The 14,042-nt window shown below is 31.9% G+C and overlaps 2 protein-coding genes across 5 annotated transcripts; one reads left to right on the plus strand and one right to left on the minus strand.

Annotated features, from left to right (window-relative positions):
- Positions 1-390: 390 nt before the first annotated feature.
- Positions 391-2,733, minus strand: LOC120215517 (uncharacterized protein At1g01500-like). 4 transcript variants are annotated; one of them, XM_039213188.1, is made up of 3 exons: positions 2,587-2,733; positions 1,329-2,107; positions 391-936 (listed from the first exon to the last, which is right to left on the minus strand). In XM_039213188.1, exons 2-3 carry the CDS (start codon positions 2,040-2,042, stop codon positions 703-705), a joined length of 948 nt encoding a protein of 315 aa, XP_039069119.1. In that variant the 5' UTR covers positions 2,043-2,107; positions 2,587-2,733; the 3' UTR covers positions 391-702. The 4 variants fall into 4 exon arrangements, with proteins under 4 accessions (XP_039069119.1, XP_039069117.1, XP_039069118.1 ...); XM_039213186.1 differs by having other exon boundaries at positions 2,292-2,733; XM_039213187.1 differs by having other exon boundaries at positions 1,329-2,088; positions 2,288-2,733.
- A 7,947-nt stretch (positions 2,734-10,680) lies between these two features.
- LOC120215489 (putative S-adenosyl-L-methionine-dependent methyltransferase SCO7813) lies at positions 10,681-12,092 on the plus strand. Its single transcript, XM_039213163.1, has 2 exons — positions 10,681-11,079; positions 11,432-12,092. Exons 1-2 carry the CDS (start codon positions 10,698-10,700, stop codon positions 12,076-12,078), a joined length of 1,029 nt encoding a protein of 342 aa, XP_039069094.1. The 5' UTR covers positions 10,681-10,697; the 3' UTR covers positions 12,079-12,092.
- Positions 12,093-14,042: the final 1,950 nt, after the last annotated feature.

Below are 14,042 nucleotides of genomic sequence, written 5' to 3' on the forward strand. Positions count from 1 at the left end.
TTAGCAGACTAACATTTGCTGTTTAACATGCAAATTACAAGCAGATCAAGGAGCTTAGAGTCAAGGATGAACCTAGGCGGGACGGGTGAATGCCTCTTCTAAAATTTTAAAATTACTAAATTTTTAAATTTTTTCTATATATTTTCTATTGAAAATATGTTTTCGTCTCTAAAATTTTATAAGTTCAAATTCACCTCTAAAATTTATAAATTCAAATTCACACATTAATATAAAATCTTACGTACGTTCCTAATATAACATCTTACGTACGTTCCTTCTTACAGTAGCACTCGGTCACTATCTCCTCTGCCTGCTTGAGCATACTTAAAAGACGCACTAAACAAACCCCAAGTTAGTCCACAGCCTGTCTTCTAGTATAACTATACTAGATTTCGGCTCGAGCTCAAACTCTCTGGGTTCCTATTTTTACTAACCAAAACGGACAACATCCTAATCTTCACAAAAACTGGTTTATTTACAGGGAAATACCAATCATACAGACTTCACTTTGTAAATGTATAGCCTCATAATCATTGTTTCTCAATAGCAGCAATAAACTATATATAACAAACTAATTACAAATTAAAGGCAACTATACTCCGTCAAAATCTGGTGTCGACCATCTATGCCGGTAACATCTTTTGTGGGAAGCCTTTGGATCTCAAGGGAGCAGACAGTAATAGCAAATTTAGATGAACGGACTCAGAGAAGTCGCCTTTTGAATTTTCTAGTTGCTGTTTGGTAAGTACGAACCAGCAAGCCAACTCCTATACCAACGCCAAGACTAACGCCAAGACCGATTCCTACACCGACCCTTACACCTGAATTATACCACGAGAGTTCGCCATCTTCACCATCTATGCACTCTGTCCCCCTCCAGTAAATGTTTCTATAGTCTTCAAAGTTTTCGTGTTTGTAGCTTCTGTACTCTGCTGCCTACAGATGGGAAGGAGCATATCGAGTTAGAGATGAGCAGAGGAACATCTGGTTCTATAATTGTAATTGTAAGGATCACCATATATATGATAAAGCATAAAAATCTTGCAAGTATGGACCAAAGACATAGACATACATGTTTCAAGACAGGAAGCATAGTTGGCAGCCAGGAAAACTAACATAAAACTAAAAGTCACCGAATTTCAGACTACAGCGCTTTCATTGAAGCCTATGAATGTTCTTCCTTAAATATACAGAACATCTGCTGCTAAAATGTAAGATTAAAATGCAGAATCAAAGCATTGCTCGAACATAGTATACCTCTAAATCAATAAACTAAAGTGAACATAAAAGAAATGAAATTTCAATACTGAATTTTCAGGCCCGGTTACCTGCATATCGGGTCCAGACAGAGGTGGCATATCTTTTAGGCAATCAGTGCTCTCATATTCTGGGATTGCATCTAACATGCCCTTCCTATTATGCTTCTTTCTGTGATTGAGTTGCAATGTTTTGGTCAAAATGATTGGTTTTCCAGAGAAGCAACCTGTAACATAAACCTCAATCGTTGGTGATGATAATTCGGGAGAAGAACCGTGCTTATCCTTGAGGAAACAACAGCCAGAAGTGATCTCCGATTTACAATTCATACTCCATCGTTTTACGTGATTTTTCGATTCTCCAATGAAGCTATTACTACCAGACATTTCCAATATACCACAGAGAATGAGATCCTTTCTATCGACAACACTGAATTTCACACTCCCTGTTAACCTAACACTATCTGTACTAACAAAGGTGGCTTCTTTTGATTTCTTGTCTACCCTATCCCTTCTAAGAAGTAAAGAGACCCCATCAGAGTATATGTTGTTTCGAGTACCATTAACTTCCAAAAGGGTGTCAGGGTCTAACGGGGTGTGATTGAGAGTTAGATATTCAGGAGTGGAATCATCAACTCGAAAATTGCTGAGTCTAACATAAAACACTCTCAAATCAAACCAGAGTGATGATAATCCAAACCGGGGCTGGAATGGAGAGTACCTAATAATCTGAAGGTGGCGATCTGCTACGTCACCATTTCCTGGTGTATCACATGGACCCTCCATTTAAGAGCTTAATCCTCACTGAAACCCTCTAACATCACAACGCCACAAAATATCAACAGAATTGCCTGTGAAAACACGTTACAGTATCAGAAAAATGTTCAGTTTTTTCTTCAAAATAATCATAGAAATGATTTTCTAGTACTTGTCAGAAATTCAAAAAGAATCATAAAACAATTAAGAAAACCTAGTGGGAATTTTAAAACAAAGATCAATAGATCATTATCTGGAAATTGAAATAGAAGTACCCACCAGCAGAAGCGAAAACCCAAGGCTCGAAATTTCCCTATCTGACTATCTCCATGCTTTGGAATCAAAGCAATCAAGATAATCAAATTGCAGCATTTGCTCACTCTTGAGCAAATTTGGAGATAAAAATTAAGTTTTTTTAAGAAGAAGCTGGCAATTGGCAAATAAACACACACGTGTCACAGCCTACTTAATCATGTAAATAGCATCAATTTTCTCTAGAAACAATTAGCACCAGAAACGCCAATAAGAAGGAAAAAAATGGAATTTCCCATTTTCTTGAAAAAGGTAATCTTACCAGCCAACCACAAAGATACCAACTTGTGTAAAAATTATATGTTGTCTTCCATCGTAAAAGCCAAATAATCCAATTCTTCTAGATGGTAACCACCCAAATGGCTCTGAGATTAAAGCTTTTGATTTTCTAAATCCTCAAAGGTTCATACACGTATGGAGCTAAAGGGGCAATTTTTCTCTTTGATTTTCTTGGTAGTTTAATTCTAGGGTGATGGGGTTCTTCGTATGCTATCTCCTCCAAAATGGGTTATGCCAAAAGTATAAATCTGGGTGAGTTATGGGACCTTTTTTGATGATTCTTTTTAATGGTTGATGGAGTCCGGATATTCCAAGGAAGACGAGCTGTCTTTGCATTGTTACAATATATACGTATGAGACTGAAGATCTTATCCGATTAAGCAGTGAGTTTGCAATTACGAGGCTGTTGTCATTTTGAGAAGGATGTCTTTGCCCCTGCCTTAAGGAGCAACCAATCTTCTTCCCACACATGCCTCTTGCTTGTTGTGGAATGTACAATTTATGTATCATACATGAATATAAAATTTTATGTTAAAAATAATTATAAAGTTTAGAAAAAAAATTAAATTTCCAAAATTAGAAGAGAATAGAAATATATTATTATGTAATAAATATAAAAGTATTTAAAATATATAAAAAATTTAAATTTCTAAGAAAACGATTATTCCACTTGTATCTTTCGATCTATGTCTATATCATTCAATTTGATTAAACTAGTCATCAATAAAAATAGATACATAATTTTATATTAAAAAACAATTCTAAAATATTAAGAATAAACAAAGTTGTAAAAATTTTAAAAATAAAAAATATAATAAATATTTAATGGATTGGTCATTAAACTCATTTGTTTAAGTAAAACCTTCTGGTTATTATTTAATAAAAACAGAAATCCATGGAATTTGGCGCGTATACGAAAGTCGTCTTTTACGTTGCCTAGAATATGCCTATGGTTATCCTTTCAAAAATCAGATTAAATTTTTCACTACAATAATTATTTAAAATTGTAATAAAATAATATTGAATTAATATATAGTGGATTAATTTAACTTTTAAGTAAATTAAGTTATAATTAATATTAAACCATTATTATATTATTATGCAAAACAAAAATATCATTTTCAAAATCTAAAATTATGTTTTATTATTTTTAAACATCATATTAGATTCAATTTTATAATTTTTATTAAGTATTTTACACATAAAAATATTTTTTACAAAATTTATAATTATTATGTTCATTTAGTTGTTAGTATAGTTGTCACACAACCTAATATCATATGATTAGAAAAAGTCGTACACTTTGAATTTATAATTTCTCAGTTAAATCATATATGAATTGATATTTCTAAGTTTTAGACTTTTAGAAAAAAAAAATTATTCTCTAATTTGACTAGTCAAATAAGTGTTTCGATATTTCTTCAACTTTTAATTATCCAAAAATTAGTCGCGAATATTTTACAATATTATGTAGTATATAATTTTGTCCATGTTTTATGAGGTTAAGCATTGAAATAAAGTTCAAAAATCTCAACAACGACAAAATACGTTTATACTAATTTTGTTTAAATATTTTTTACTTTGGGAAGGTAGAAAGAGAATTTCTTTTTAATATTGAATCTTGATGTGAAGGTCATGTGCTACTTTTAAAAAAGAGTCCCTAAAATATTTTATACCAATAGAGGTTGGTTCAAGTGATAACCAGCTTAATATCGCTTATGCAATGTTTCGAGATCCAGTTCTTGTGTATGAAGAAAATATCTACTGTGAGACTTACCCACTAACGCCAGGTGTACGAATCGTGTCGGTCTAGATTAGTCAAGGTGAAACCTTGAAACCGAAAGAACAACAAAAAATATGTATTATTATAATAAAGATTAATTTGTCAAAATTAAAATTATGAGGGGTCTATGAGGTTTCATTCACTAAAATTCATCATGAAAATGATTGAAGATATTGTCAAAATATTTGCTTACAGCTTTCTCTGTCATTTTCTCGAAAGTCAAATGGAAAGCTTATGTTCCCTTCGAACCTAAATATCGTTAGTGCATAAATATTATACATGGACATACCTATATGATATTCATGTGTGTGGCCTCTAAGTTTTGAGGCCCAATGATTGAATTCATAACATAAGAGAAAATGAATATATCAACTGAGAACTTTTAACCATATACTCTAAAAATTTTGTTAACATGTTTGTACTAATTAAATGTATGCTTTCTAATAAAAATCTTATTGCATGATTTATTGTTGAGAAAAATATTATCCAGTTATATGTTGTATTTTTTTAATTTTATATAGATCTAGGATTGGTAGATGAATAGAAATAGACGACAAAGATTAATAGTAGAAAATGAAAAATATTCACTAAAAGAAAAACAAAAAGTTAATCTCAACCTTATATTTCCGCTCATCCAACAATTCTAAATTTGTATAAAACTAAAAGAAATTTATATTATGTAAGTGGATCATATTCATATATATATATTTGAAGTATGTTTTGGTATTTTTATATATATGCTATTGAATCATGTTTTGATATATATGTTATTGAATAAATTTTTTCACCATTCGAATTGTCACCTATTTAAAGGGAATGTTTATTCAATTAAAATATTAAAATTAATTAAGAAATGTTATTCAGTCAGGTGTTACATGTGTCACTAATGAAATATGTTATAATAATTTGTTCACATGTGACACCACAGATTGAAAGATTAATGATTTTGAAGTAAATCAAAATTAAGAATAAATTAATAGAATATGTAAGTAATAATGTAATACCCCAATTATCATGTAAGTGACTTTATTGAAAATATTTAAAAAGTGATGATTTATTTGATTAAATGGTAAAAGATTAAGGAAATGATTTGGAATAGTGTTAAGGCTAATTTGTGACAATAGATAAATTAAGAGGGTATTTTGGTCTTTTAAGAGGAAAATGAATTAAAATATATCCCTATTAGGGATTTAAAAGGGGAAAAGAGAGAGGAAAGTAAGCTATCTCCCTCTTTTCTCTTCTTCCCCGTGGAAAGGCTCTTCCCCCATAACAAAGGTGAGTTTTGAAATTGTTAGTTGATTCTTTAGATTTTGGTTGGTTATTGAAACCTTGAGCATGATAGAAGCTTAATGAATGTTTAAATGGGATTAAAACAACGAGATAAGGGAAATAAAAGAGAATTTAGAAATGGGTTTTATAATGATATGTTGAAATATGAGGGTTTATGGATGGTTATTGGTAAAATTGACTTGTCAATGAGGTAAATGAAAGATTAGAAGTCTAGAATGAGTTTGAAAACAAGTTGGAAATTTTGGTATGATTATAAGAATCAAATGTATTTGAGAGATACTAGATGTTTTAAGTATCTAAATGAAGGAAAGTTAGTAGAGTTAAGTAGAGAAGTGTTATATAGTATTATTAGGGGTAAAGGAAATGAAAATTGGCCCAAAGTTGGGTAAATTTCGGGTGAAAACTGTAAAATCTGGGTAGGGGTATCGGTACCCTATAGAACAGTATCGATATTATAGGCAAAAATTTGGCTAAATTATATGAGAGGTATCGATACTGATTCAATCAATATCTGTACCCAAACAATGTGGTATCGATACTTGTAAACATCGAATCTAATTTTGGTATTGATACTTAAGGGGGTATCAGTACCATAGCATAGTGGTATCGATACCATGGTGAGAGTATCGATACCATACTACATCGAAGCTAATTTTGGTATTGATACTAGAAGGGGGTATCGATACCATATAGAGTAGTATCGATACCAGGGTAGGGGTATTGATACTGAAAGGCTAGAAATGTTAAGTTGGGCTAATATTGTTGGAGAAAGGTTAATATTAAGTATTTTGATTAATGTTTAAGTTATAATTGTTAGGAAATACACTAACAATTGATATTATGCATGTATGTAATGAATGTGGTATAGATTGAAACCAAGGGTAAAGGCAAAAATACTGGAGCAATCAGCCTTAAGTTTTGGATACATAGCAAGGAGAGTACTTTATTATAAGTATGAGAGATGATGAATATTCAATTTAGTTTGTTTAAAGTATATATATATATATATGTGTGTGTGTATGTGTGTGTGTGTGTGTGTGTGTGAGAGAGAGAGAGTGTGTGTGTGTGTGTGTGTGTGAGTGTGTGTGTGTGTTATAATATTGATTATGATATCTTATAAATATAAAAAGAAAATTATGAATAAGTTTTAGAGTATGAACTGCTCTAAATCAATTTCATAATTGAAAATGCATGAAAGGATGCATAAAGGCATGAACGGATGCCATAATTGAAAATGCATGAAATGATGCATAAAGGCATAAACGGATGTCATAATTAAAAATGCATGAAAGGATGCATAAAGGCATGAGCGGATTCCATAATTGAAAATGCATGAAAGGATGCATTAGTGGCATGAAATGATGCCTTAACTGATATGTATATGGGTACATTATCAGTATAACAGAATAATGCATATGGGTGCGTTATTGGCATGAAAGTATGCCAAAGTTGAAATGTATATGGGTACATGATCAACTTAAAAGTATACTATAGTTGAAATGCATATGGGTGCATTATAAACAGAAAAGTTGTTAGAGTTTAAAATGCATAATGATGTATTATAAACATAAATGGAGGTTACAAACGAAAAGAAAGAATCCTGGCAACAATTTCAATATATTAAGTGCATGAGTTTTCGTTTAAGAAATATATGTGTATAAACATAAGAATTTCATAATAAGAAAAATGGATCTTTATATTGGTAATGGGTATATCAACCACATAGATTATAGAATAGTTGAGAAATAACGGTATAAGCACTACATGTGCATCTTAATAAATGAACAAAAATAAGAAGCTGGTAATTTACCATGTGAGCACTAAGGGTGCGAATGTATAAGGTTTATAATAAATTAAAATAGAGTTAATTGATATTAAAAGTAAGTATTAGAATAGAAACTATTCCAAATAAAAGATGAAATTGCCTAACTGTAATTAACAGAAATGTGTCAGTTATGCCAGATAGATGAACGGTTAAGTAACATTGAGTAAAAGAATAATGGTCTAATTGTGCAATTGGCAGAGACGTGTCAATTATGCCAGTCATAGGAAGGGTTAAACACTGTTGAGTAAGAGAATAAAGGAATTTTATTGTATTGTGATATGAATGGTGCAGAAGTGATATAAAGGGATGATATATATATATAATGTACAACAATGCATAATTAGTATGAATGGAGGTTATAAAGGAAAACGCAAACAGAACATAAAAGACATGAAAAAAATGCCATAAATGAAATGTATAATAGTGTATAAAAGCATGAAAGAATGTCATAATGGAAATGATATAAGAGTGTATTATAAGAATGTTTGGATGCTATCAATAAAAAAAAGGTTTAGGACTAAAGAGATAAATGATTGAAGAAAAATATAGAGAAAGATGAGTATGCTAGGCATACTAAAATACTTAAGATAATTGTGAATGAAATACAGTGAATGAGGAGGATCATTGAATCCTTAAGGAATATACGATGTAGTACAAAATAAATAAAAAGGACATACTTAAATATATACCAAAAAGGTTACTTTATAATATTATTGTCTCACTAAGTAAATACTTAATGTGTGTTGTTTCCACGCGTAGGTAATAAATGGAGATAATTTGAGTAAGGAGTGCAGCAGTAGCAGTGGGTATCATGAGATAAGGTTGACTCTCATCAGTAACGGTAGAACAATCTTATTCAATTTAAGAACTTAGTTGGCGTGTAATTAAACTATGGTAAACATTTTGTAATGTAATTAAGTGAAGATTTTAGTATGTTGATTTTACAAAATATCCTATTTTGTGGTTAATCAAATTGAAACAAAATTTTACAGGTTTTCAAATGACAAACATTATTTTTAAAGTGATGTGACATCCTTATCTTGTGTAAGGAATGGTATACGGGAGATAGGTGTTACAAATAATAACTAAATATATAATTATGCAAATTTTCTAACTAACACGTCAACGTTTGTGTTAAATATTAATAGCAGATGATTTGATTGGAACAATTAAATAATTAAATGGTCATATGTATAATTTATCCATTACTCAAATCCTCTTTCCAAATTCCAACCAATATTAGAATTTTAAATTAATTTTACTTGAACAAATAAATTTGATAAGTTTGACATCTAAGTTTTTCGTCGTTAAAAAGCTCAATTCATATAATTCTTGAAGATTAAGTTCGAGGAAAAAATGTATTAATATCTGAACAAACTGTTCTTTGGTAACGCATAAACCCAAAACATCCCTCGCCTTAAATTTCGGAGAACAAAACAACAACAGTGTTTTTGGTGTCAAGACAAGAGCATATCTGATCTGAAATTGAACATGGCCCATTTATCTATTTTTAGCTAGACAGCTTTAGTTTTAGGATAAATTACACACAAAATAATTTAATTATGAGTTTATATATATATATATATTAAAAATTTATAAATAAATCATTTTGTTATGAAAATTTATCTATAATCTGATACAATAATAATTTTAGTATTAAAATTTATTAATTTAATTATAATTTAAAATATTTTTATAAATCTAATTTTTTATATTTAAAAATTTTATCATTATTTTAATATTTATTCATCTCCTAAATTGTTAATTCTTATACTAGAAATATTATAACAATTCCATAATTTGTCTTATATTGATTATGCACATAGTTTTAGGAGATATATTTGATCAAGAAAAATGATAAAATTATCTCTAAAAGTTTATTGATAGATTTGATTGATTTATTTTAATATATGTAAAAGAGTGAGATATATAAGAGTAAAAAATGAAATATAAGTGTTATTGTAGAACATTTTGAATGAGATAATTTTAAAAATAGAAAAAAACACTAAAGGGATGAAGTTTTTTGTTGTTATCTTAATATAATAAATTTTAGGGTAAAAAATGTAAATGGTCCTCGTCTATAGGGTACTATTATTCAGTCCCTCGACTATTGAAAGTTACAAAATAGTCTGATTATGGAGTGTGGCTTCGTTCAGCCCTTTAACTATTAAAAGTTACAAAATGATTACCCGACTATTTATTATGTTCTAAACTTGTCCTTTTTTGTTAAAAATTGGTGGTTGTTTAAGCTCGACGTTAACATGATGACTGAAATATGATAGTCGTTTGAGATTTTGGGATCAAATTTTATCATATCACATTTAACATGTTAACGTTCAACTCAGAATATCATCTATTTTTAACTAAAAAGGACAAGTTTCGAACATAATAAATAGTCGTGTTACCATTTTGTGACTTTTAGGGACTCAACAAAACAATACTCCATAGTCGAGTGACCATTTTTTAACTTTTAATAGTCAAAAGACTTAATAAAATAATATCTTATAATCGATGGATCATTTGCGTTCTTTACCGTAAAATTTAAGGTAACTTGTTACTTTATGGCTGAATGTAATTATTCAATTATTATTTTTGATATGATGGGATTGTTTTGTTTGACGGCATTAAAAAAACTAAATTAATAGAATTTTTAGATACAAATGATTAAATTTGTTAAAATATTTTAAATTAAGATAAAATTAATAAAATATATAATTTTTGGGACTAAAAATGTTTCTACATTAGATTGCATTACATGTTTATTTCAATTTAAAAACTAAAGTGATATATTTATAATAATATTAGGTGAAGTATTTATATATTTTTGAAAAAAGAATTGATATGCTTGTTAATAAGCCGATAATTACGTGAGTTTGGCCTTATTTTTATTCAAGTGGGGACTTACCGCCACCATCTCACATGTAATATGTGGTCATTGCTGCTGCTTTTCGTACTCATAAGGACACACAATGAAAAGTAGAAACTAAGGTGAAAGAAATGGCTAACACTCGTGGTCGTGGAATCCTTCTTTTTCATTAAGGCATGCTGAGATAGAACAGTTGTCTTAGAGGTTAGTTTTTATGTGTGGCTCTCTTTTCTTATCCCCTGCACAACACTTGTTGCTTCTCCCATGATCCCTTTTTCTTATTAATATATGTTTCATGCATTATCTCCTTCACTCCCCCTATTCTTTGGTATGGACCGTTCTGAACAAGGAAATGCCTTCCCTGAAGACCATGAACCGGAGCTAAAGCTTCCACACTTGTTGTTTACGGAAACAGTTCGACAACTCTATACCAAGATTGTGAACGAGTGGGATTTCCTCAAGAAGTCAGCATGCCAAACGGCAGCCGTGAGAGCCCTGTGGAAGCATGTCATTCATGACCCTCTTGCACATGTGCTTGCTGGAGAAACGTACCTAAGAAACCTTCATGAGAAGATCATGAAAGATCGCCACAACAATGCTCGGGAAATTTCGGGAGTCATCCTTGCCGTTCGAACCCTTTGGTTTGATTCCAAGATTGAAGCTGTTCTTGATTCCTTGGGTGGGGCAGCTCAAGTTGTTCTCCTTGGTGCTGGTTAGTAATCACTCGGACTCAAGCCTATGTTTACTCTGCAATACTTACAGCATTCATGTTATAAGATACCCATAGCCTTGGTTTATATCCTGTTGTCACATTGATAGTTTCTGAACTAGGCTGCTCAACCATCAGAAGTAATGGCTAAAAATTTAACAAATTTCGAGACGATTATACAGTCTATGAAAAACTGGAAATATGTACCTCGAGTAGGTTTGTAAGTTTTTCCCCAATTCTGAAAAACAGAACAAGCTCCCTATTAACGAAAAGGGAAATTAAATGATTGGAACACATTACAATTCTAAAAAACTGGACATGTTTTACAATAAAAATGCATTGTCATCATTTGCAGGAATGGACTCCAGGGCATATCGTTTAAGCTGTTTGAAGGAGAGTGATGTGTTTGAAGTAGACTTCCCCGAAGTCCTGCAAGTGAAAGCTGCTCTTCTTGAGGAGGCTCTGGATTCGACGGAACATCTTCGGTTGATGGCAAAGTCCTTAAGAAGAGTAGCAGCTGACATTAGAGAGAATGACTGGCTCGAAAAGCTACAGATCTCAGGGTTTGTGCTGGAAAAGAATACAGTGTGGGTTCTAGAAGGTATCATCTACTACCTCTCGAATTCTCAAGCTATGCAAGTACTGAAGATCGTAGGCGAAAAGTGTACCCTCACCCATACCGTTCTCTTAGCAGACTTCATGAATAAAGCATCGACAACACTCTCTAGTTCAACCTTCCATTTCTATAGTGATTGGCCTGATCATCTCCTGCCATCTATAGGATTTTCTCATGTTAAGCTTTCACAAATAGGCGATCCAGATGCACATTTTGGCCTCATGCACGATCCATTGAACTTGTTCAATAAGCTCCGGAATTTGCCAAGGTCGGTAGAAACTCACCCGGACGATGGAACACCGTGCTGTCGCTTATATTTGGTGCAGGCTTCTGGTTCACCAAATCAAACAGTATCCATGAAAGCACCATCTCAATGTAGCATATAGCATATGCGCAAACATAGTTAGTGGTTGTGATATAGATGAGTGAATCATTGTTTATAGCATCGCTCATTGGATATAAAATTCAATTGAACACAAGAAGGAACATGATTTTCTAGCTGTATAATGAATCTTTAAATTGTATAAGCATATACCACCACATACTAGCTCAACCACTTACCATCTCCTTGAGCTAGAAGAGCTTTCTCTGTTTAGAAACCAAATAATAAACAGGCTTTTATGATGTTAATGAATGGGGAGTATCACAGCAACATAAACATATGATTTAGTCTCATGCAATTTAATTAAGTATTTTTTTGTTCTTTTCTAACTGTTTCAAGTACCTAATTACTCAACCAAGCGAACTGTCGCATATACTGTTAGAAAGATCTTGATGAGCCTTTCTCTAGTTGACCACAATGTTGCTAGAGAGTCACTCAAATTTGTTAAAAACTTTTAGGGCTTAGAGTTAAGCTTTGGGGTGTCGGGTTTCAGGTTTCATCGGAGTTACATTTGAGGATATGTATGTTGTCAACCATTAAAAAATTCTGAACATATACAATATTGTAATCACATTAAGACATTTTTTTAGGATAAGAATGTTTAGTTATTTACTGTATCTAAAATAACAAGGTTTGAGATACAACCACTACAACAAAACAGACTTGTAGTGTCACTTTTAGCGGCCTTTACAAAGAGAACGCCACAATAGAAAGATATACAGTGGCATTTTGCAGAAAATGCCGCTAAAGACAGGACTTTAGTGACTTTTTTTTCAACAAACATCGTTAAAGGCAAGTACATAACTATTTTATCTAAACGTCACTATTTTATCTAAACTTTAATGATGTTTGCATGAGCCAACTTACCTCAGTGATTAAAGGAATAATTGTTGTTCCTAAAGATCACGAGTTCTAGCACTAGCAACCGCAACAGGGTGATTGCGTTCATTGTCAAATGGTTGAGAGTATTTAGAATAGTTACTACCTTGTAATCATCTTGGCTTACCCAAAAAAAAATATTTAGTGGCATTTCCTTCCAAATGTCACTCCATATCATAACTATTAGCGACATTTTTTCAATAAACGCCAATAATAACAAAACCTTTGGCGGAGTTTTGTTTTCAAAAACGCCGCTATATATCATAACCTCTAGCAACGTTTGTCCCATAAACACCGCTAAATGACTTAACCTTTTGCGGTGTTTTAGTTCCACAAACGCCGCTAACATTTGCGACGTTTGTTTTAATGGCGCTTCTTGTGACATTTTATCTTGCCGGGATCTTTTTAGCTGTGCATTTAAATGCCACTATAGGTATAAAAAATGCCGTTGAAGACTTGTTTTGATGTAGTGAACTCGAGATATCTCAAATAAACCAAATAGATGAACAATTTAAAGATCAGAGGGCAAAGATATGAATAACTGTGTTTGCTACTTTACGTGTGAAGACTACTTTAAAACTAGGGTTCAAAGCAAGTGAAGTCTGTGCTTCTTTTTTATGGAAACCAAGGATGAAGAGGTCTAGAGATGAGTTGACCAACTTGAGGACAATATTCCTTGCATCTCCCTCAATGATAACTACCTTCCAACCATTTTAAATAGCTAAGTTGATTCCTTTTGTAAATGGTTGTGCCTCAACAGTTTCAGCAGAGTAAAAACGCTTGAGCCTCAACAGTTTCACGTGGTCGCCGCCCACAAGGCGTGATATTTTCTAGAAAACCACTACAGCTTCTTCTCTGGAATCTGCTTGTCATGGTCCATCAATATTTATCTTCATGAAACCTTCTGGTGGACGCTTCTAGCAGTGTAGATCTGGAATGTTTATTGATCTACTAGAGACAGTAGCAGTTCTGAGGTCATAGAGCAACAATTTTGCATGTTTGTGGACTATTTTTAGCGGTAATGAGGTGTCCTTGTGGTTCAGCTTATTCCTCGTGTTCCATATATTCCATAAAATAACAAGTAGTGGA

The sequence above is a fragment of the Hibiscus syriacus genome, unplaced genomic scaffold, assembly GCF_006381635.1.
Source record: "Hibiscus syriacus cultivar Baekdansim isolate YM2019G1 unplaced genomic scaffold, ASM638163v2 tig00110122_pilon, whole genome shotgun sequence".
In the NCBI taxonomy this organism is placed as follows: domain Eukaryota; kingdom Viridiplantae; phylum Streptophyta; class Magnoliopsida; order Malvales; family Malvaceae; genus Hibiscus; species Hibiscus syriacus.